Source organism: Hemicordylus capensis, chromosome 11 (assembly GCF_027244095.1).
Source record: "Hemicordylus capensis ecotype Gifberg chromosome 11, rHemCap1.1.pri, whole genome shotgun sequence".
Classification (NCBI taxonomy): Eukaryota; Metazoa; Chordata; class Lepidosauria; order Squamata; family Cordylidae; genus Hemicordylus; species Hemicordylus capensis.
This window is the reverse complement of record NC_069667.1, coordinates 15072004-15095837: the sequence shown is the minus strand read 5'-3', so window position 1 is coordinate 15095837 and position 23834 is coordinate 15072004. Positions and strand designations below refer to the sequence as shown.

Below are 23834 nucleotides of genomic sequence, written 5' to 3'. Positions count from 1 at the left end.
TGAGCCCGGTAGATCTTACCTGCTTCTCAGGTGCTTCTAATTAGCATTGTATGCTTATGGGGAAGAGAACAGTAAGCCCACCTCCCACGTTTATTTCTGCTCTGGCTATCCTTTACAAAACACAGCTGTATGCAAGTGAATAGATCCCTTACAAGATAAAGGTGCAATCCCTTCCAGAGGGTATCAGGCATCGTCGCCCCTCCCATTGAAAATGGGGGGACAGAAGGGCACAGCTCTAAGCCAGAGTCCCATCCCATAAATGATCTATTATTGCTGTTCTGTCTAATATAATGTAGATATTACGTTCATGCATACTTAGGCTAGTCAGGATCATGGCTACGGCCCAGCTTGCCCATAGAGTGATGCGGAGCGCCTGATGCTGGAGCACTGGTAGAAGGGCTCGCTGTCTGGGCCTGATCCCACCCAGACACCCCCGCAGTGTGGAAGCCCCCTAGGAGCTGCCTGCGCTCCTGAAAAGTAAAAGCAGCCGCCGCAGACTCCGGATGCTGCGAATTCCTCCATTCGTCGGTCTAAGTGCGGACTTTCTTTGCAGGATTGGCGCAGCAGAAGCAGCAGTTACTGGGTTGTGAAGCCTTCCGAGTTCACAAGCCTATGGATGTTTGCTCAGAGGGAAATCCTGCTGCTGGGCTCCGCGGCTTTGACTTGACTTGACTCTCTCTCTCTCTCTCTCTCTTCCTCGGGGAACAAGCTTCCCGGAGCACAGCACCGCGCGGCTTACGGCGGAGCGAAGCAAGCGCGCGCGCGGAAAACGCCTTTCCCTTCCTCGCCAGGAGAGGGCGCGAGCAGCCCGTGGGGACTCAGCGCGTAAGCCCAAGTCAAAAATGGCTGCTCGGGCGACGTACCGCGGCGCAGACTGTGGCTGAGCCGGCCTCCGCGGGAGCTGTGCGCAGGCGTGGACTGGAGGCGGAGCAGCCTCCCCCCCCCGCGCGCTCAGTTCCTAGTAAGTCACATGACGCGCTGCGCGGACGTCTGAATGCGCCGCCCTCGACTCGCAGGTGGCTGAGGAGGAGGAGGAGGAGGAGGCGCCCCCGCCCCCCCGACAGCACAGGTGAGGAGGGGGCTCCGAGCCCCACGGAGAGGCAGGGAAGGGGCCGGCACCTGGTCCACACTGACCCCCTCCCGGCTTCTGGTTCCCCCCGGGGCTGTCCCAGAAGGCCGCCCCTGTGCTCTCTGCCCCCCACTCCCGAAGCCCCTCGGTGCTCCCTCCAGCCGCACACGTGGGGCGCCTTCCCTGTTCCCCAGGGCTGGCAGGAGGGACCCCCGAAGGGCTCCAGAGGCTGCTGCAAGACCGGCAGCTCCCGCCCCCCCCCCCAGCAGGCTTGCACTGTGGCTTGACAGCCTCCGCTCCCCACACCGGCTCAAAAGAGACCTAGACGAGCCCCCCCCCGCAGCATCCCCAGGAAGGAAGCGCTCAGCCAGCCTGTGGCTTCTTCCCGACAAACTCAGTTCACAGAGGAGGGCAGACCTCTCGGTCTCCTAAGCGGGGTAGTGAGGAATGGAGCCTCTCTGTTCCGAGGCAGTGTACCGCCAGATTCCAGATCCTGGGGGGGACACATGATGAGGGAGGGCTGGTCCTGTTTTCCTGCCTGCTTTCGGAAGGCATCTGGCTGGTTGCTTTTGGAAACAGGGTGCAGGGTCTGAGCCGGAGGACGAGGTGGTGGTTCTTCTTAATGTCCCTCTTCCTTGCAGGCTTTTGCAGTCTGGTGGGGAAAGGGTAGTTAATCTGTGGGATCCACCCCTGTCTCCCTGGACTTCCCTCTTAGATCTTGGGAACGCTGCTGCCCCCTTGGACTGTGTGCTTCTCTCAGGCACCTGCTCCAGAACTTTCTGAGCGGGCCGAGGCTGTGGCAGCCGACTGTCAAACTGAAGACAGGGTGTCCTGCCCAGAAACGTGGGTTGCCCACTCTTTTGCAGGGCCCGCCTGCTGCGTCCTGTGGCAAATGCTTGGCTTCCATGGGGCAGCACAGTCTATCCCTGGTGAGCGAGTCACACTTGGCCTTTGTGTTTGTGGTGACCTGGGAGCTGCTTTGCCTGGACTCAGCGCTGCTGCTTTTATAGGCGCACAGGTGCGATTCTTCCACAATTCTTGGAGGATTGGCCCATGATGTAGGAAGTGATATGATACAGAGCACATTGGGAGAAGTGTTGTGAGAGGCATGGGGGTGTGAGTTGATTTGTTTTAACTTTTATACGTGTTTTAATTGTTTTATGTTAACCACCCAGAGATGAAAGTTTGGGCAGTATATAAGTTTAATGAATGAATGAATGAATAAATAAATAAATAATAAATATAGAAAATGGTGTTCCTTGCAGTGTTTCCCCTTGAATTGGGGGTCCTAGGCAAGTGGCAGAGATCCCAGTGAGATACCCTATTTTGGGTTTTGGGGTGAAAGTTACCAGAGGATGGCTGTCAGTGTTTGGGGCATGGGAACCAGTGTTCCCTCTAAGAGGGGTTTCCAGGTGCTGTTGACTATAACTCCCAGAATCCCCAGCTGCAATGGCTTTTGCTTGGGGATACTGGGAGATCTGGGAGTCCCTCTCTGGTGGGAGCTCTTCAGAAGCGGGACATTGCAGACAAGATTTGCATGCTTCCTAAAGAGAAAGGACCTGGTTCTTGAGCGTGAGCCTCCCCCTTCTCAACACGACATTTATTTTTATGGCAATGTCTGATGGTGCAGAAGAGCTGAGGGGAGGCCTTCCGTTCCTCCCCGCCACAACGCTGGGAATGCTCAGACTTCTTTCATATATTTATTCAACTCTGTTTTGAACGTGCAAAGGCTCCCATGACTTTTGGCAAGGCAGCTGTGGCATTCATAGATTGCTGCTGCTGCTGCTGCTACTACTACTGCTACTAAAAATACTTATATGCCGCTTTTCAATGAAAAGTTCTCTAAGTGGGTTACATAGAAAAATAATAAATACTAGCTGACCTGGCACAGAGCATCTGCACCCCTAGTTCTCCCTGCCTCTCCCCCCGCCCCATTTCTCCCCGGCGGCCAGCCAGCCTGGTTGCCACTTCTCCTTTTTGCTGCTTTTCCCAGCAGGGCAGACTGGGCCATTCTTCATTTTGTTCAGCAGGCGGACTGGAGAGGGAGTGCACTGCCCTCTGCCACCCGCCCACTGCCATATTTTTCTCGCCCGCCGGACAGCCGCTTTCTCTGCCTGGTGGTGGCCATTCACCACCATTCTTTCCCCCACCAGCTGGCCGTACCACCACCACCACCACCACCATTTTCTTGCTGTACCCGTGGCTATCTGGCAGCTGCTTGCAAACTCTCATGAGAGCTGCCACACATGGGATTAGCCATGGGTACATCTTAGAGAAATCAATATATAGATAGATAGAAGATAGATAGATGATGGTCTTGTGTCCCAAAAGGGCTTGCAGTCTCAAAGAACCACAAGAACCACTGGAGGGGTGCTGGGGTTCAATAGGAACAGTTGCTCTCCCCCTGCTAAATATAAGATAAGGTTCTCAAAGGCGGGTCCCCAGATGATGTTAGACTACAACTCCCATCATCCCCAGCTACAGTGACCAAAGGCATTTACCAAAGGCCACTGTAGTGGGGGGGTGATGAGAGTTGTAGTCAAACAACATCTGGGGACCCACCTTTGAGAACCCCTGATATAAGAGAATCACACCTTCTTAAAAGGTGCCTCTTTGCTCAGTTAGCAAATTACCCCATCAAAGTGAGGGCGGTGGAGGTATTTGGGTTAGGGGTGTATGGAGCTTGTCACAGGTGATGATGGCTGGTTGTTTCTGCAAGTTGGGGGCTGGGGGCAGTTTGGTTTCACGCTCTCAGGTTGCAGCCCCAGTGCAGTAGCAGCTTGTCCTAAGTGTGCTATATGAAGGAGTGTGCATGTGTGTGTCAGTCAGTCAGTCACATGAAGTGTGTGTGTGTGTGTGTGTGTCATATGAAGGTCTCTGGTTCCCGGCAACTCCATTTAATGAGAGCCTTGCGGCCTGCAGCCTGGCCATTTGTTGGGCAGAGCTATGGGGGCTCTTGGGGGTGGGATGGGGTAGAGCAAGAGGCACAAAGGGAGCTGTGGGGAGCGAGAGGCCGCTGTGCCTCGTTTGGCACCCACCCATCCCCGTTAGGACAGACCGCAGCTGCATCAGTGTCACGGGGCATTGTGGGGAGTTTCTTCTCCCCATGCAGGTGGGGGAAAGCCTCTCATGGGAGGTCTGGCCATTCCCCCCCAGAGCCCGATGACTGGTTTGCTTTTTGCTTTTGCTTTGTGTCCTGTGGTGTGTCTTTGTGGCCCTGTGCTGCCTTGGAGAGGATGCTGGGCAGGGGTAACTTCAAGCCGCCTGTCTTAGCAGACAGCCTTTTCCCCATTTGTTTTGATGTGTCTGAAGATCTGTTTGCACAGCAGCCGAGATTTATTACAGGCACGGAGTAAATATAGAATCTCATTTGCCAACTGTGTTAGCTTATAAATCTAAGGGAAAGAGAGATGAGGCTATTTGGAAACCCGAGGCCAGAAGGAAGCTTGATCTCGGGCGATGAGGATCTTTGCTCCTTGCTAGAGTCAAATACGTGAAAAAGGATGCAGGGAGATGGCCGTAGCTGAGATGGTTCCATCATGACTGACCCCAGAATTCCTGGCAAAATCTCTGCAAAACTCTGCTTATGCCACAACTGGAATACTAGGCTGGAATCCTATCGGAAGCAGTAACCAAGAGAGTGCAGGGCGATCTGGAGGGAATTTTCATGAAGGAAAGGAGCACTGAAATGCCAAGTCCCTCAAGAAAAGCTGAAATCAAAATGCAAGGGGCTTTTCACTTAAAGAACAAAATCCCACAAGAATAAGCTTTTTGGCTTAGTACCAGCTTGAGCCTTGCTTGCTCTGCTCAGAGCTTTCCTTTTTCTGGGGCTGGCCTTCCTCCAATTCTTATTTTGGGCCATTGTTGCAGAGAATATGGAGCATTTTAGAGGAGACTGTGTGTGTATGATCGGCGACTAGTGGGCCTTGGCCATTACCTGCCCCCTCCCTCAAAGGGTGCTGCCAGGTGATGTGATGGGAGTGTTTCTGAAGCCATCGGATTTATTTGTCAGGTTATCCTGATAGGTATTTGGGGTCTCAGATCGTGGCCCTTGCCCTGGAGTAGCTCTCCAGCAAAACTAGCTGCTGACGAGTGGATGTGTGTCGACATCCACTGTCTAATATATGTTTGATGTGGAAGGAATAATAGGTGTGTTGGAGAGGTGGGTGTGTTGCCATGACCTGCTTGTGGCTGTGTGATGTGTTGGCGTGCCTCCTGCCGTCTCTGTAGGCCAACAGCTCTTCTGCCTACCATGTGGGACCAGGCAATGGAGTGAGGGCGCGCAGGCCCGGGTGTGAGTGGCAAGCACAGCTTCCCAGTTTCTTGGTGTCGAGTGTGAGGAGCTCCAGGTGTGATGTTGTCCTACAGGCTGGGCTGGAGTTGCTTATAGCTTCTTCTCCTACGTGTGTGCCCCCAGCCATTCCTACGCACCAGTATTCCCTCTAAGGTGTGTGTGTGTGTGTGTGTGTGTGTGTGTGTGTGTGTGTGTGTGTGTGTGTGCCGCCCAGAACAAAACTCATTCCGCACACAGATGAAAAAAAATTATAGAGAACCGTGCAGCCCACCATGAGTGACTTTTGCTGCTTGCCAGTGTGGGAAGGATGGGGTTGTGAGGTGCGCTATAAATACACCAGGAAAGGAGGAAGAATCGTGGTGGCGTTGTGCTCAAAAGCGTTGAGGTTTCTCATTTTCAATTGATTTTGGTCTTGGAAAATCAATCGGACAGACGCGAGGCTCCTGCTTCAAGCAGCGCTGCGAGACTCCTGGTGCTTAGAGGTCTGAAGCTGGTGCTTGGAAACTTGGAATATTTCCACCCCCAGTCCTGTGCAGGGCTGGCATCGAGATGCTTAGCCAGAGTTGAAAATGTTTTCCATTCCTGGTCATTTCTGATATTTTCCTTCCAAGGCTTGGAATGTGGCTCGCCAAGCAAATCCCTGAAAGGTCAGTGGGGAAGAAAAACCTGAAATGTGGTGCCCCTGGGAGCAATCCAGCATGGGCACCTCTTTACTCTTCACTGCCCCGTCATTCTCCAGCAAGCCCCAATCTCAGCCTCTGTTCACCTTCACACCATGGCAATATGGGATGAATAAGACTGACCTAACTTGCAGATAGGCAGGGACCTACACATTTAGGCATAGCTCACTAGCCAGCCATTATTATTATTATTATTACATTTATATCCCGCTTTTCCTCCAAGGAGCCCAGAGCGGTATACTATATACTTGAGTTTCTCCTCACAACAACCCTGTGAAGTAGGTTAGGCTGAGAGAGACGTGACTGGCCCAGAGTCACCCAGCAAGTCTCATGGCTGAATGGGGATTTGAACTCGGGTCTCCCTGGTCCTAGTCCAGCACTCTAACCACTACACCACGCTGGCTCCATTATCTGTGGTTGCCACCAATCCCCCCTCCTCCCCAACCCCTTCCTAGCACACAGTCAGAGGATTTGGGAGAGAAGCGGGTCTTCTGTCATTTGCACTGGGATATGAAGAGGGTAAGACACAGGGGAAGCCCTCTCCTGCCGCTCAGAAGAGATTACTACTGTTCCCTACTTTCTCAAAAATGGAAGTGGAAATGACATCTCTGAGGAGGAGATTTGTGTGGAACTGGGTAGGATGCTCGCCAGAGGGCTGGGGCAGGTAAGGGTTGTTAAAGTGATGTTTAGGGAGGACTTTGAACTTCAGAAATGTGTAGGGATGTGCAAAATGTTTTGATGTCAAAACATTTCAGCACAAAACATGCCTTTTTAAGCTCAAAATGAAACCACCCTATTTTGATGGAAATGTTTTGACCTTTTGAGCACTATTTTGGAGGCCTGTTTTTTTCCTTGCTGATTGCTTTTCTGGCCCTGGCTTCCAATTGGCTTGTGATCTCCTTGCTTCTTGGTTGTCATGAGCAACTGTGCCCCCATTGGCTAGGGGAGGAGGAAGGGAGAGGGAGCCCAAAAGGAGGGAATTTCCAAAATGTTTTCAAAGGGACTGGGAGGCAGGGAACACCCTTATAATGTGTGGCTTTCTTGAAGAGTTTACATCAGGAGAGGACAACGGAAGGCTTGATTTTGTGGTTTTCTTTTCTCAGCACTGAGTATAATATACTGTGCTATTGTTCCTATAACTATCTGGTTTTGACAAAGGCAAAACTTGGGTGCCTGCCTTCCTTGAGTTGTGATTTGGTTTGTTTGTGAGATAGTGTTGTGGCAAGAAATTGAGTGTAAGCGCTGTGTGTGTGTGTGTGAGAGAGAGAGAGAGAGAGAGAGAGAGAGAGAGAGAGAGAGAGAGAGAGATCTCAGTGAGTGCTGTGATGAGCTTCATGTCTGGCCTTGAGACTAACTTGAGCTTCACTCACTACTCTGCATTGCAAGGTGTACTCATCAAACTGTGGCTGAAGTTGCCCTAGTTGAGTGCATGGCTATGCTTGTTGCTAAGGGTGCTGTTGTGGCAGTTGCAATTCTAGGAGGCTTGTGCCAGTGATGTTCTTGTGTGGACTTCCTTGGAGCCTGGCAGGCTGCTTCTCGGCAGCTTGTACCACCCAGCAGGAGGATCTTGCTGTCTCTGAAATGATGAGGCAAAAGGTTTTTTCCATGCCCAAAAAGGAGCCCAAGGGGTCACTTAAGAGACACGGGCAGGAGTTATGACACCCCACCGGAAACCTTTGTGTCTGCATATCATTGTTTTTATGAAAGCAGGAGATAAAGTGATGGAGCCATCATCTGTGGACACTTCTGTTCTTTAATCCCAGTCATTTGAGAAGCACTGTGAAAACCTGTTTGGCCAGAGAAGATTAAAAACCAAAGCTGTGTGCACGCCTGGGCCACAGTGGACACTGTGTCCCCCTTTCTACAGAGCTCTTGTCTGTAGGGAATTACTGGGAGAGTCTCTTTGAGCTCCTTGAGAAGCCATCTCCTTTGGGAACGATTATTTGAAGAAATCCATAGAGGTTGGAAGTCCCCTGGGGCTGATCTCATTCTCCTGTTGAAGCTCTTAAACATTTAAGAATGTAAGAATAGACCTGCTGGATCAGGCCCAAGGCCTATCTAGTCCAGCATCCTGTTTCACACAGTGGTCCACCAGATGCTTCTGGGAAGCCCACAGGCAAGAAATGAAGGCATGACTTCTCTCTTGCTGTTGCTCTTCTGCAACTGGTATTTGGTGGCACCCTGCTTTTTTGAGCCAGGAGGTAGCCTCTAGCCATCAAGACTAGTAGCCATTGATAGACTTGTCCTCCATGAATTTGTCTAAACCCCGTTTAAAGCCTTGCAAGGTGGTGGTCACTACCACATCCCATGGCAGAGAATTCCACAGATTCATTATGTGCCGTAGCACTTCCTTTGGTCAGTCCTAAATTTCCTGGCAGTCAGCTGCATGGTTCTAGTGTTGTGAGAGAGGGAGAAAATTTTATCCCTCCATACCATTTGCCTTCCACTAGGGGTTCTGGGGTCAGGGGGAAGCTAGGCAACCTCCACTGCCAAAATCCAAGGCACCAGAAATGGCATGCAGACCTAAAAGCATGTTTATCTCTGAATGAGGAGGAAGGAGAGAGTCTCTCTGGCAATTTCACCTGCCCTATCATGTCATTGTATGAGACAATCTGTGGAGTGCTGCTTGGTCAATGAGAAGGAGTTGCACCACCCCGGCTGTCCTGTGGTGTGTTCACTGCGGAAGTGTTGCTGTGCAATTCCCCAGTCTCCTTTGCTAGTTCCAGTTTCCCTTGCCATCTCACAAGCCACAAACTGTCAGTAGGGAAGTTCGCAGAAGTTGCTAATTGCTAATGCTTTGAGCCTGAGAGAACCTGTGTTAAGAGTATGTTTGTTCCGGGCATGTTGTCTTGTCTTCTTTGGTCTACCTTGGTTCATTTTGATCTGCCGCCTGGATTAGCCCCCATTTATTTTGCTCAGCTCTTTTTCTCTCGGTCATCCTGGAATTCTGATTTGGTTGCAGCATCAGTTGAGCTCCAAGCTGAATGCTGCTTGTGTAATTACCCAACTGGGTGCCTCATTTCCTGTACATCTATGGAGTGGGAGGGAGGACTGTAATTGCTCATAAGAGGCAGAAAGGAAATAATAGAGCAGAAGGATCTGTTGTGAAATATAGGTTTCACATACTTGCATGCAGAAGATTCCAAGTTCCCTCCCTGGCATCTTCAGGATAGAGTTCAGAGAGACTCCTGCATGAAACCTTGGAGAAGCCGCTGCTGGTCTGTGTAGACAACACTGAGCTAGATGGACCAATGGACTGGTTTGGTATAAGGCAGCTTGTGCAACTTTGCCCAAAGGAATCTTCTCCAGTCAACAAGGAAAAGCCTGTTTGGGCTTGTTGGCATCTTGTTTACCAACATTCCTCCTTCCGGGTCAAGATCCTAGGCTGAGATTGCAAGGCCTACGTGAGGTGGTGCCACCAGGGGCTCCTGCGTCCCAGTAAAATAATCTCTTGACTTCTTTGAGTGGCAGGCCACCATGCCATCTCAACAGGCTGGAGCATTTTCCCTATGAAGAAAGGCTTTCTGGTTTGCTAGGGTCTTGCAAAACTCTGAGCAGTGTGGAGAGACTTTCCTCCCACTCTCCGAATATTAGAACCCTGGGTCACCCAATATTAGAACCCTGATTGGTGGTAGGTTCAGGACAGATGAAAGACAATACTATGTCGCCTAAGGCACAATTGGCTTGCAACGGGGGTCTCGATCTTGGGTCCCTAGATGTTGCTGGACTACAACTCCCATCAGCGGCTTGTGGCTGGGGGTAATCCAACAACTGCAGGAGAGCGTCAGGTTGACAGTCCCAAGCTAGGCCCTTTAGGTGAGCATCAGTAGCTGCTGTGTGTGCTTTCTGGTCATTCCTGTAACTTCCTCCAGAGGAGACAGCCAATTGAGGCTGCCTGCCATGTGCTTGACTGACAATCCCAGCACTTCCAACTAAGGTTCAGGCTTACTCAGCAGAGAGGAAGGAACTCAGAGCAACCACTGCATTTGTTGAGAAGGCAGCAAAACAGTTTGGAGGAAAAAGCAATCAGCACTGTTGTTTGCCTCGGCAGTGATGCAATCTTTCTGATTAGCAAGCTTCCTGGAAAACTGATTCACCCCTTCTCATATTTAGGGATTTCATTCTAGCTCTTCTACAGGCTGAGTTGGTTTAGAATCACGGCTGTTTGGGAGGGGGCCAGAACTTGCCCACCCCTCTTGTCTGCATCTAGCAGTACCTACCTGGTGAGGACAGAGAGAGACATTGTTCTCTTTCTCTTGCAATACTACAAATTGGAGCCATTGGTTGAAATTAATTGGCAAGAGAGCCAGGACAGATCAAAGAAAGCCTTTCTTCACACAATGCAGAATGAACTTTGGTCTGATCCATCAGGGTTTATGTTCTCAGAGGACCCCCACCAGTTTCTGTATTTACCTGAATCCAAGCCTAGGTTTCCCCACATGTTTTTGGATGTTAGAAACTGGGGGGTTGTCTTAAATTCATAGACCACTTCCTTATGGATAAATACAGATTAAACCTGTATTTAACCTGCCTTTTAAGGGGGTTGTCTTAAATTCAGAGTAGTCTTCTATTTGGGTAGATATGGTACTTCAGGATTAGATTTTGCTGCAGAGCAGAGGCTTTCAAAAAGAGCTTGCACGTGGCCAATTCAGTGTTTCCTCCGCCTTTTTAGCAACATTGCAACCCCTCCCCACCACATTCTTTGCAGCTGCCTGCTGTGGATTTAACGCAAACTGAGTCTCGGGCACTGGCCTAGGCTGTGTTTGGACTGCGATGACAACGGATGAAATGTCGAGTCAGGTGTGCTTCTGCTCAGAGCCAGGACAGTTTTGCGTGGAGGAAGAGACGGCTGGATTTCCACCCAGGTCTCCAAGTCAAGGAGTCTTTGCAGGCCCGTTTATTTTTAGGCTGGGTACATGCACAATTTGGTGTGCAAGTTGCAGATGGCTCCTTGATCTGGCTGCAGAATGCAGCTTGTGGGAAGTGTCTGTGATTGGCTTGACTGGTTGTGACAAGGTCTGGTGTCCTTGTGGAGGGATCTTGAACTCCTTCTCACCTGCCCAATCCTTGGCCACAGTGGCCTTTGGTCCCGAGTGTCTCTCCTTTTCTGGTAGTCAAAGGAGGTAAACATCCCTGCCACCCAAAGCACTGGTCTCTCCTCTCTCCCTGCTCCTTCCTCTGCCCTGCAGCTTCCTTGTCCCAGCATGGCTGCCTATGGTTGAACCTTGGATCTTTGGGCCCCTGATGTCTCTGTCTAGCTGTCGTGATGACTTTCATCACCTTGGCCCTTTGGCTCCAAGGTTTGCTTCAGTGTCTCTCCTTGGTTTCATCTAACATCTGCAAGTTTGGGGTAGCTTGAGGTGAATATTTGCCTGCAGAGCTTGATCAACAATCTCCAACCGGGGTGGCCGACCTGAGGCTCTCCGGCAGTGTCGCCTGTAAGAAGGATTCCCAAATGTTGACTATATTTCCCATAACCCCCAGCTGCAATGGCCAACAGCCATTATGGGAGTTGTAGCCAACAACATCAGGGAATCTCCCTTCCAGGGAAAACTGCTTTCCACCTGTTGGACCACGACTCCCATTATCCCCAGCTGCAATCAAATCTGGGGTCTGCCATCTTGGCCTTCACTTTAGTGTTGCTGGCATTAATGAACCTGTGATGCACTGCAAGTGAAGGTTTATTCTTCAACACAGAGATGTGGAGGCCTGGAGAAAAACTGGGGGGGGGGAGTGTGTGTGTGTGTGTGTGTGTGCGCTTCCCCACCACCACCACAAGGCCGGAGATGGAAAATTTGGGAATTCAGAGAAAATGGGGGAAACCTCTTTTGAATTTTTTTTATCAATCAATCTTTATTATTTCGGTCATAAACCAGCATAAAGTGTAAGGGATGATTACATATGGTAAAGGAAATGATAATAGAAATTAAAGTACATAAAAATGCTAACTGGGCAAAGAGGCACCATTTACCGTGGTGATTCTCTTTATTTAGCAAGGGGAAAGTAACTGGCCCTATCCACCCCCAGCACAGCATCCTTCCAGTGACTGTTGCTGGTGTCTATCTTGTGTTCTTTTTAGAATGTGAGCCCTTTGGGGACAGGGATCCATCTTATTTGTTTGTTATTTCTCTTTGTAAACCGCCCTGAGCCATTTTTGGAAGGGCGGTATAGAAATTGAATTACTACTACTACTACTACTACTACTACTAATAATAATAATAATAATATACAAGAAACATAATGGCATAAAAAGCCTAAAAAGGCATAGAAGTCATATAAAAGCACAAAAGGCATTAAAGGATGGAGGGCATTAAAAGGGATGTAAAAAGGTTAGAAGACATAAAAAGACAAAAATGCATAAAAGCGTAAGTAATAAAACTAGATAACGGCCAGGCTATAAGGGGCAGTAAGAGAAGAGCCTAGGGCACACAGTATTGAGTGAATGAAGTGTAGAGCCCATTCTAAGTCGCTGGTGGCAATACTTTATCTGTTAGAATGATGTATGGAATGCTTACAAGGCATGGCTTTAACACTTTTTTCTCTTAATTGCTCTTTTAAAACACTCTCTTTCATCATGTAAAATGATGAAAAACATCAGATAATTACAATTCTGTTTCAAAGAAGGCAATGAAAAATGTTGAATACAATCAGTAATGGCTTGTCCTAATGAAGGGGGGAGGCGGCAAAGGAGATGCAGCTGCCTCTGGCTCCCAGCAGCTCTGGTTGCTCATCTCTCTCCCGCTCCACCCAAGAGCTGTGCTGCCTGCAGGCTGGTCATCCATCAGGTAGAGCTGCATGGTCTACCTGACAAATGGTCAGCCTGAAGGCAGTGCAGCTCTTGGGTGGGAGAGAGAGGAGCAACCTGCAAGTGTCTCCTTTGCACTCCCTGGCTCGTTAGCAGGGAACTGCTGCTGAATATAACTCTAATCCTGTATAATATAGATATCCTAGGTGCATTTAGGTTTCGCCCCTTACTGAATGGACTGTTACCTTTACTAGAGGAACACACAGACTGCCTCTGCTTGTGGGTTGTTGCTCCGGCCTGTCTTCCTCTCTGATCTGGAGTGTGGTGAATTTGGCCCGATTCATCTGAGAGATCTTCTTGCACTTCAAATAACGGTGACTCCATGTTCCACCCTCTGACAGGGAAGAAAGCAGCCACTTGTCCTACCAGCTTGTGTACAGAGAGTTAATTAATTTATTTGTTTAGCCATAGCCATAACAAAGGGACCAATGGTCTGACTCAGTATATGGCAGTTTCCTATGTTCCTAAAGAGATTTCCCTCAAAATTAGGTTAAAACAGTGACAAAGTGGAGAGAGTCCAAGCTACAAGGGGCTGGGTGTGGGTCAAAAAGCCCCAGGATAAACCTGTTCAGATCCTGGGAGACAGAAATGAGGCTGCTTGACCAGGAACATGGTATATATTGTATCTTTCCCTTCCATAGAACTTTCTTTTTTACTGCTTGCAAGCTTTGTAGTTGAACACTTTTTTAAAAATGGCACTTCAAGGGTAGTAAGAAGAGGAACAAAAAACCCAAACAGGCTAGTTTACAACTAGGCTGACAGATGTGTTGGGTCCTGTGAAACGTTTCCTTATACGTGTACCTTGCGAATGCAGTTTCAAAAGTGTAATGTCACGCTGTCCTGTTGCTGTTCTAGTTAAAAGGCTGAGTTTACTGAACAGGAAGAGGATGTTTTAACTGAATGTTTAGTTGAGGCATGCATTGCAAGTTCTTCAAACTTCTCTATACTTCAAGCATAACCCCCAAAAAATGGATTTTCAGAGAATGGCCTCTTGGTCAACCCAGAGCATTAGGGAAGATCTGTCTGATGCTCCTCCCAAAGTGGCAGCTCCTCCTTCTCCTTCATTTTCAAAGTTAAAGCTGACTGCTAAAATCCTGGGGGCTTGACTGGGACCAGCATGGACTTTAGAAAGAGACTGAGGCCTTGTTCTTGTCACTGGGGTTTTTTGGGCTTGTGTGATGTCCTGTTACTTTAAAGAGCAGGGTGCCAAGAGTGCATCTGCAGATGTAGCCAGAGTGAAGACTGTTGAGTTTGGAGTCTTTTGCAAGGAGGAGAGCAAGTTCAAGGTAGTACAGCCATGTATTGCCTTTGGAATTGGGTAAGCAGGCATTGTCTGAGAATTGACTTGTCTGTAACTGTTCAGGTGTGTGTGTTTGGAGTAGATATTTGGTTGTGGCCAAGGCGGGTCTGCTGAGGAATGCATAACAAAAGCTACCCATGATAGAGTTTTAAAGATTAAATCTTGTATTTGTGTGAATATCATGTGTCCTGCATGTGTAATGTACAAAGTGATTCAGTCTCGTCTTGTTTATCCTTGCAACAAAGCTTGAGAGACATCACGATTACTTAAAAGGGGAAGAAGAACTAATAAGAACCAGATGGTGAGCTTTTTAAAAAGCACTTGAAACCCTACCTCTTCACCCAAGCTTTCTCCGCTTTTTAAATTTTTAGGTTTTAATCTCTGGTTTATTTTTAAATTGTTAAATTGTTTTACGTTTTTGTATATGTTTTAAACTTGTTTAATGCTATTGTTAACTGCCCAGAAATGAAAGTTTGGGGTGGTGTAAAATTTGATAGATAAATAAATAAAAATAATAAATAGTGCTGAGAGTAGCTTGCTGAGGCCTTTCCAGTGAATCTGGGAGCTGAATTTTGGAGGTCTGGGTACAGATCTAAGCCTGTGGCTCACTCTTGTGGGAACCTGGAGACAAATGGCAATTTCCAAGCACCCAAGCAAAATGTTTCAGGTAATTGTAGAAAGCCTGTAGAAGTGTGGGGCAGGCATTTACCAGGTAGCAATGATGCTGGGAGGGATGTTTTTAAGATTGCAGACTGATTAGGTTTTTAAGTTGGTTGACACTTGGTGGATTCCAGCATTACCTGCAGTCTGAATTTCTGACCCTGGGTTCCCAACTCAATTTCAGGAAGAAAGTAGTCCTTTATGTGCATGCAGACCAAGCCAGGGGACTTGCATTTCTTTTCTGTGGCGTTGTAACAAGTATTGGTGTATTTAAATTTGCAAGATGTGGGAAGTAACAGAACAGCTCCATTTGACACCAGTGAGGCTTTTCTGGCCTGCCTGGGTACTGGTCTAACTTTAGGTGCCCATGTTTTCACTAGAAAAGCCTGTAAGTGACGTGCTGCCGGAAGGCATGGTCACAGTTTCCAAAAACCTTAACTGCTGTAATAAAGAGGAAGATGGGTAATGGTGGCCAGAGGCGGCTGACTAGCACAGAACTATCATATGCAGCTGAGGAGATGGGCAGTAGAAGAAGTTGCCTGAGTCCTATGCAAAGTTGCCCTCCTGAGTATGACATTTCAAGTTTGGCTGCACATGGGAAGGGAAATGCTCCTTTCCTTTGCTCAGGATTGGGATCAGATCGGTGCTCCCTTTAAGGCGTGCACATGTGTGCACTCAAGTTTTTTGATGTATGCTCACATTCAGTTAATTTTAGATCCCGCTCAGGTTGAATCAGGAAGGCCCCATTCTGAATGCACGTGTGCATACACTGCCTTGATACTGCCACCCAGAACAAAACTCATTCCACACACAAGGCGGGAGGGGGGGATTAGAGGGAACATATGGATCAGCCTTTCTTTCTGCCGTGGTTCGATGTGTGAATGCTCACTGGGGTCTGGAGATACTGTACAAGAGGTTTTCCTCCTGAAATGGGGTGAGCTGCAAAATTCTGAATGGATTCCATCGGGGGGATGGAAGTTATTTTCTTGGTAGGACTGTGATGGGCTCATGGCTTAAGTATCCTCTTTTTTGGCTTGCATCAGTCCACAGAATTCCTGTGCAACAGCTTTGCTGCACAATTCCAGCTGATTTTGATGAATTAACTTCTCTGGCTTTTGTTACCTTCATCTCAGAATCAGAACTGATAACTGCTTAGAGTGGGCTGACTAGTGAAAAATATTCTAAATGTAGAGTGGCAGCCTGCTAGTCATCTGGGAGAAGAAATCTCCCAAAGGGTCAAAGGAGGGATTCCTCACGCTCCAGAAGAGCCCTGGCTTTCATTGAAGAGGCAGGATCTGGGATCTGAGGGCTGCATCTACTGTTGCTGAAAACTTTAGAATCTGTGCTGTGGCTTGCAGCTGTCCTGAAAAATGCTCCATTGAACAAGGCGCAACCCAGAGTCGTAAGTGTGCCTTTTGCACAATAGCTGTTACCGGAACAGAGTGTCCTCTGTTTATGGATCCTGGCTGGTGTGGGGGCAGGCAAACCAAAGGGAATTCGGCATGTGAAAGGGGGAAGCGGGAAATAATGGTACTTCCCAATGTTTTCTGTGCTTGGCAGCAAACCCCACAGATGTCTTGCAAAAGGCTGTAATTAAAGAGGGCTGAGTAAAGGCTTGGGGCCTGTCCTACTGTCCCTAGCCTTGGGGTGGGTCTGATGTTAGGGGCAGGTCTCATGGGGAATCAAACAGCATTGTATATTTCTGATGCAGGGCGGTGGGGGGTGGGGGGACACTCATTGGGTGCTCTTCCATCTTCTCCCTGCCTTCCCACACAGGTAATTGGCCTATCTCCTTCTCTTGTTTTTGTGAATGTTGTTTACTCCAGAGTTCCCCCTTGATTTTTATTTAAGTGCTCTCATTCCTGTGGATTATGAAGCAGCCCACACAGAGGGCTCGTGGCCGAGAGAATTATTATTATTTATTTATTCGATTTCTATGCCGCCCTTCCAAAAATGTCTTAGGGTGGTTTACACAGAGAAATAACAAATAAATAAGATGGATCCCTGTACCCAAAGGGCTCACAATCTAAAAAGAAACACAAGCTAGGCACCAGCAACAGTCACTGGAGGTACTGTGCTGGGGGTGGATAGGGAATGAACCACAAGTTCATTCCTGGGCCTCTCCATTAGCAGGGCTGTGAAAGACTTTTCTCTGCCAGAGAATTGCCAGCACTTTTCTTACAGACATCTTTGTGAGCTGGTAGGTGGTTGGTGCTCCATTCTTGCAAAGACACTGAGTTCTCCACGTGGCAAATGCTAGCCAATCTCGAACTGTGTTGCACAGACATTCCGGCCTGCGGAGAGTGGCAACCATGGGTGGGAGAGGGGGGCTGTATTCTTGTGCTGGCTTTAAGAAACTTGTGCTGCTTGTGTGTGTGTGTTTTGTTCAACAACTGTAAACATAACATGAGAGGGGATACATGCAGCCCTAGGGCTTTCAATCTTGGGTCCCCAGATGTTGTTGGACAACAACTCAAATCATCCCCAGCCGCAATGGCTCTTCAGCCAATGATGACCCCTGATGTAGCATAAAGGACAACTCTGTTCAAGTATCAAATGTCCCAAAACACAATTTAAACCAACGTTAACAGTTCATGCTTCGGATTTTCTCTAGACACACAGTCTGTGTTTTAAAAAAATCTTTTATCTGTAATCTCCCTTCCCAGAGGGTTTGTCGGAACTAAAGGGCTTGTAGGAAGTGAATTTATTCATTAGCGTGATACTTCATACCTTACGCTTCTAAATTCCTCTAGACGCAACGATTCACTTCTCCAAGGTTTTGCCAGCAAGATCCAACCTGCTGTTAACACCTGGAGAACCTTTCTTGCATGTCCTTGTGAATATTCCAAAAAGGCAATAGGAGGGTAGTTGGTATCTCCTCTCCAATGGCAGCTTTCTTATCCTGCAAAACGTCACTGGTAAAGGACGTTTAAAGGTCCTGCCTTTAAGGCAAGTGTGCAAGTTATCCATCATGATGGATGATGGAAACGATGACCTTCCACATATCCCCATATAGCATGGCAAGATGGTCAGCTCTTCTTCAAGGAGATGATAAAATCAACATACGGGCATTAGGGGTGGTGACATGCACCTTCTCCTGCATGATCCTGTGCAGGTGCCGAGATCTGTGTTTGAGGCTTTTATCTGGGTCTCATTGTGACTGGAGGTGCAGGAGGTGAGCATGATATAAGACAGCCTTCTTTGTAGCAGCACCTTAAAAGTGTAACACTTCCTTCCTTGAGAGGCACCCCCACCCCCGGCTCCTTTTCTGCTTGCATTCGGGTGGTCAGTCACACTGTTTTTGTTCTGATGGGCTATTTTAATTAAGTTGTAAGCCACTCTGAATATATAATGCATAGAAAAGCAGGATACAAGTACAGTGAAATAACCACAAGTTCATTCTCGGGCATCTCCATTAGCAGGGCTGTGAAAGGCTTTTCCCTGCCAGAGACCTTCTGAGCTGCTGCCAGTAAGAGTAGACTGTACTGGCCTAGATGTACCAATGGCTTGACTCTTGAAAGTGGCTTCAGATGTTCAGCAGGGGCAGTGCACAGCTTTGCCTGGTAGTGGTGAGGCTTGGTGTGATATTTCCACCCATATCAATATAGTAATTTTGTTAGGAGTTAAAAATATACTATAAAATTACTATAAAAATATAGTAATTTTGTTAGGAGTTAAAACAGGACTTTTCATACAGTCATGTTCAGCACTTGGTGTCTGCAGTAGCAATTTGCCCATGTGAATGAGATTGCCTCTTGGAGCAAGCAGTGCAGGTGCAACATTTTTATTGCCTGACATCACCTCAGATCAAAGGCATGTGTTTTTTCAAAGGGCTCTGTTCAGATGCCAGGCCACCAGGCACCTGTTGTAGTGAGTGTGAATCCATCCCTTTAAAAAAAAATTCACCTTCTTGTAGGCTTGGCACTGAGCAGTGTGGCAGGGTGCATATGGAGAAGAGTGACACCTGGCTGTTGCACAGGGAAAGGCTGCAGAGCTGCACCATGGAAGAATCTTCTCCTGGATTCTGGAAGGAAGCCTTTGGAGCTTGTCTGGCCAGGTTTTTTGGGGGGCGGGGAAGAGTTGCCCTCTCCTGAGGTGTGATGTCCTGTCTGAGGTTGGTGCCACATCTTATTGATGCCTCCCTTCCAACTGCAAACCAGATTACTTTTAACCATTTTAATACTGAGCCATTTGGTTTTGATGATGTTGTTATAGGCGTCTAAGTTTGGCTCTTTTATGCATTAGTATTTGGCAGCCTGCCGAGAGCAATTGGGAAATGTGGACTATGAGACCGGTCACCGACAAGACCAGCGAGGGCCTGTATTTCCAAGCTGGGGCCCTGATAGACCTTCCCATGGCTCTCTGACCTGTTGTGTCAAGGGCTTCCTAGTTGCGTTCGTGGCGGTAAAAAGGATGGCCGTTGGCTGCAGATGCAGTCTGGAGGGGCAGAGAACCGCTGAGGCTGCAGAGTGCTTTTGGCACTCAGGTGTGTGTCTCTCTGACTGTAGTTACATTTCTGTTTAGAACTGCAGGCAGCTCACCCAAGGCAGCAGCTCAAGTCCTCTTCCCCAGACAGCCCTAGGCTGAATGGAAGCTCTGGAGGTTCTGTGGCCCGAAATGGAGTGTTTCGATGTGGTTCTCAGAGACTCCTGCTCCAAATCCTGCCCCATAACCTCACTGTTTCTAGGTTCTAGGAACAGCTCCTGGTGCTAGGAACAGCTCAGAAAGATGATGTTTTAGCACCACATACTGAAGTCCCAGAAACCAGAGGCTGGCCGCCTAGGATTGCCAGTGGTGCAGGGCTAAGCTGCAGACCTCCCTGGCCATTCCCCTTTCCCCCTCTGACTGCACGCTCTGTGCCCCTTGTCTAAAAAGCCCTGCCTGAATTTTGGAGACGGAATAAATCGTGCTCATGAAAGTGCGTGCAGGTGAGGCTACCTGTATGTGTCTTCTATCTCTCTAGTACAGCAGCTCTCAAACTTGGGTTCCCAGATGTTGTTGGACTACAACTCCCATGGCCTTTGACCATTGTGGCTGTGGATGATGGGAGTTGAAGTCCAGCAACATCTGGGGACCCAAGTTTGAGAATCCCTGCCTTAATAAGAAGCCAAAGGAGCTCTCTGTCTTAAGTACAAAATAGTACCTCTTTGCTGCAGGATTATCTTTAAAACAGAAAACAACCCAGTAACTTATTTGAAGTCTGATGTTCTCACTTTGTGACCAAGCCCACCCACCCTCACCTCTGTGCGAGGACTTGTGCCTGAGACGGCTTCCCTTTTGCAGCCTGGTGTTACTCCGCTGGCATCTGGCCAAGGCCTGAAGGTGTCGACACAACAGCCCAGTCGCTTATGTTGCCTTTTTTCAAAATAGCTGTTTGCAGTCAGACCAGATTGCAGGGCTTTAGCTGAGTGTTTACAGAACATGCAAGGTAATCCTTCAGAGCGTGTCAGTTTCTGCCGGCCACTCTCTTTGCCAGGCTCCCACAGATCTCCATAGCCTCATGACTCTGCAACCCGCCTTGACCCTGCAGACCCAAAGGAGATCCTAGCAGCCCACCGGTTGCTATTCACTTGCTGCTACACATGGAATACTTCAGGGAGGGCAGCTGTGTGTTTCTGCCTTGCTTGTGGGTCGGCCATCCTACCCACTCCCTGCTCTGGGAATCGCAGGCCCCACACGGGCTGAGCTGAAGCCTGGTCCGCCTCCTGTTCTGCATTTCAGTGTTCTCAACTGACCTGAATGATTCTTGGCTGCCTTTCCAGCCTGCCAGGGAGGAGAGTTTAAATCGAGAGCAGGCTTGTACTTCTGGCATGGCTTCCTGAGAGTTGTCTGGGCCCCACACACAGTCTGGGCAATCTGCTTCTCCTTCTGTACTGAAGAGCCTACATAAAACTTTGTTCTTCGGGGAGGTTTCATGACCCAGCAAGTGTGGATTATCTTCTTTGCTAAGCAGATTTTGCCCTGGTTTGCATTTGAATGGGAGACTACAGTGCTCACACACATATGAGATATTCCCCTTAAGGAATGGGGCCACTCTAGGAAGAGCATTTGCATGCCTGCATGCAGAAGGTTCCAAGTTCCCTCCCTGGTGGCATCTTCAAGATAGGGCTGAGAGAGACTCCTACCTGCAACCTTGGAGAAGCCGTTGCCAGGCTGTGTAGATTGGTGTTTCTCAACTGCTGATCCATGCTGATCCATGAGGAATTCACACACACACACACACACACACCCAAAAAACCCAATTTCGAGCCATTGGGGGCCACCGCTGCTGGGAGCTCTCCAGAGCTCATTTCTAAGCAGGCAGCCCTTGCTGCTGAGATAATGTTCATTTCGAAGAAGTGAAGGGCTGCCTACCTAGAAATAAACTCTGGAAAGCTCCTGGTGGCAGCAGCCCCCACCAGCTTGAAATTGATTTTGGGGGATGGGGGCGAGGGGGTCTAGATGGGCCAATGGTCTTACATGGTCGAAGGCATCTTCCTATGTGCTGACATCTTTTCCTCCTTCTCACAGCCACAGTGGCTGGTGCAAAACTGCAACTCCATTGGTGTTGGGATGCTCACAGATAAGTTCCTGACTGTCCCCTATTTGACCTCTACCCCCTGCTGCAGCTTCTCGCATCAAGCATTTCACGCACAGGGCTTGCAGTCTCTAGGTTTTCACCTCTGGGTGCTGTCCCTGAGATTTGCACCATGAGCACACTGGAAGTTTTTCTGTGGTTGTGATGGGAGAGACCTCTGTAGCTCGTGGCAGCTCTGTAGCTGGACATAGTGTGCCGTTGGACATCGTGTGCTTGGTTTTTCCCTAAAGATGCCCCTCCAGTTTCTTGCATCTCGATTATTTGTCTTGCCTTTCTGTGGTCAGGTCAGGATACTTGACAGCCCATGAGCATTGGAAAACCCCTTCTGCTGAGTCAGATCTCTGGTCCACCTTGCTCGGTATTGTCTACTCTAGTGGTTTTGTACAATTCAAAATATCTTTCCCCAGACCCTACCTACCTAAGGCAGGTAAGCAGTTTCCCCCCAGACTCATCCATCCATCCATCCATCCATCCATTCATTCATTCATTCAATTTCTATACTGCTCTTCCAAAAAATGGCTCAGGGTGGTTTACACAGAGAAATAACAAATAAACAATATGGATCCCTGTCCCCGAAGGGCTCACAGTCTAAAAAGGCCCTGCTGTCAGAAGGAGAAGTGAGAGAAGAGAAAGCAGAAAAGGGCAGCTAAAACTGTCCTGGGTTTGGAACAACTTTCCTGTGAGGAAAGTCAGAAGTGTTTGGAGCTCTTTAGTTTTGAAAGGGTAGGGTGGGGGTGGGGGGCTAAGCAGGGGCCACAGTTATAAAATTGTGTGTGGTCTGGAGAAAGCGGAGGGGGAGAGAGGTTTTTCCCCTCAAGGTCATCCCATAAAATTGACTTGCAGGAGATGAGGGCAGACAAAGGAACGGCCTTCTTAACACCATGAATAATTGAATGTACGGACTTCACTGCGACAAGATGTGATGATGGCTTCGCCTTCGATGGCTTTCCAAGGGGACAAGATGAATGCAGGGAGGAGGCTGATGGATCTGTCAGGCAATTAGCCATGGCAGCTGAATGGGACCACCATGTTCAGAGGCCACAGAATGGGGAGCAGCATGGCGTCCCTCTGTGTGACCCAGCTGGACTCTCCTTGTAGGTGGAGGGCAGGAGCTGTGTGGGGCACAGAGGCCGCTGAAAGCCCTTCTTGAGGCTCCCTTTCTCTTTAGCACAGGGGTGGGTAAACTTGGCCCCCCAGCTGTTGCTGAACTACAACTCCCATCATCCCTTGTGTGAAGGCATGGCTCCTTCCCATTATTTTATGGCTCATTTAGTTTGTTCTGTGTCCCCTCCAGGCTCTGCAGGACTTTAAAAATAGCAACCTCCAACAGTCAAGTCTGAGGTAAAAGTCGTCTGCTGCCAGGTTTTGGAGGGAAAGTTGCCATGTGTTGTGATTGGTTGTCTCCAGTAGGAGCCGGAAGGTTCTGGCTGCCTGAGGGAAGAAACTCCCTGATTGGTTAATGCATCCCTTTGAAGATGGATAAAAGGGAGGGGGGTTGCGTGTGGAGAAGAGTTCTCTGTGTGTGTGTGTGTGTGAGAGAGAGTGTGGCTGAGTGTTGTGTGTGAGCCGGAAGGCTGGAGCACCAGCAGGGTAGGGTCAGTCTGAAACTGCTAGGGAAGGTAGCAGTGAGGGAGCTGGCCAGGGGCGTATCTAGGGTAGGGCAGGCAGGGCACATGCCCCGGGCGCCACTTGAAGGGGGGGGCACCATTCTTAAAAATGAAAAATAATTTAAATTGCTGCCGAAAACAAAATGGCCACCATGCATGCTTAAATGGCCTCTGTGAGGCCCTAGGCCATGCCAGAACTTGCAGAGGCCATTTGAGCATGCGCAGTGGCCATTTTGTTTTCGGCAGCAATTTAAATTATTTTTCATTTTTAAGAATGGTGCCCCCCCCTTCAAGTGCCCCCCCTTCAAGCTACCAGACAAGCTGGTGGCAACTGCAGATGAACACAGGAATATAGGAAGCTGTCATATACCGAATCATCTACACAGGCTGGCAGGAGCTTCTCCAGGGATGCAGGCAGGAGTCTATCTCAGCTCTATGTGGAGATGCCAGGGAGGGAACTTGAAATCTTTTGCGTGCAAGCACGCAGGTGCTCTACCCAGAGCGGACCCATCCCTTGAGGGGAAGATCTTACAGTGCTCATATATAGTCTCCAATTCAAATCCAAACCTGGGCAGACCCTGCTTAGCAAAGGGGGCAATTCATGCTTGCTGCCATAAGACCAAGTCTCCTTCCATAAGAAGAGAGGTCCCAAAGATCATCTAGGACCTCGCCAGATGATATCATTAAGCGCGGGGCTCATAATGTAGAAGGCATTCTCTTAAATACCCATGATCTAAGCCAGGGCTGCTCAACTTCAGCCCTCCTGCAGATGTTGGCGTACAACTTGCATAATCCCTGGCTATTGGCCACTGTGTCTGGGGATTATGGGAGTTGTAGTCCAA

The 23834-nt window shown here is 48.8% G+C and overlaps 1 protein-coding gene across 3 annotated transcripts in view; it reads left to right on the top strand.

Moving 5' to 3' along the window:
• The first annotated feature begins 887 nt into the window (after nucleotides 1-887).
• CLCN5 (chloride voltage-gated channel 5) overlaps nucleotides 888-23834 on the top strand; it is a 41422-nt gene continuing 18475 nt past the window's right edge. Inside the window, exon 1 of one of the 3 annotated variants that reach the window (XM_053273795.1) lies at nucleotides 888-1069. Coding sequence is in view for 1 of the 3 variants with exons in the window: in XM_053273794.1 (XP_053129769.1) it covers nucleotides 14146-14166 (21 nt within the window). In the remaining 2 variants the exon portion in view is untranslated. Of the gene's footprint in view, nucleotides 1070-14031; nucleotides 14167-22861; nucleotides 22976-23834 lie in introns of those variants that run through there. The other 2 variants (XM_053273794.1, XM_053273796.1) reach the window with 2 other exon arrangements.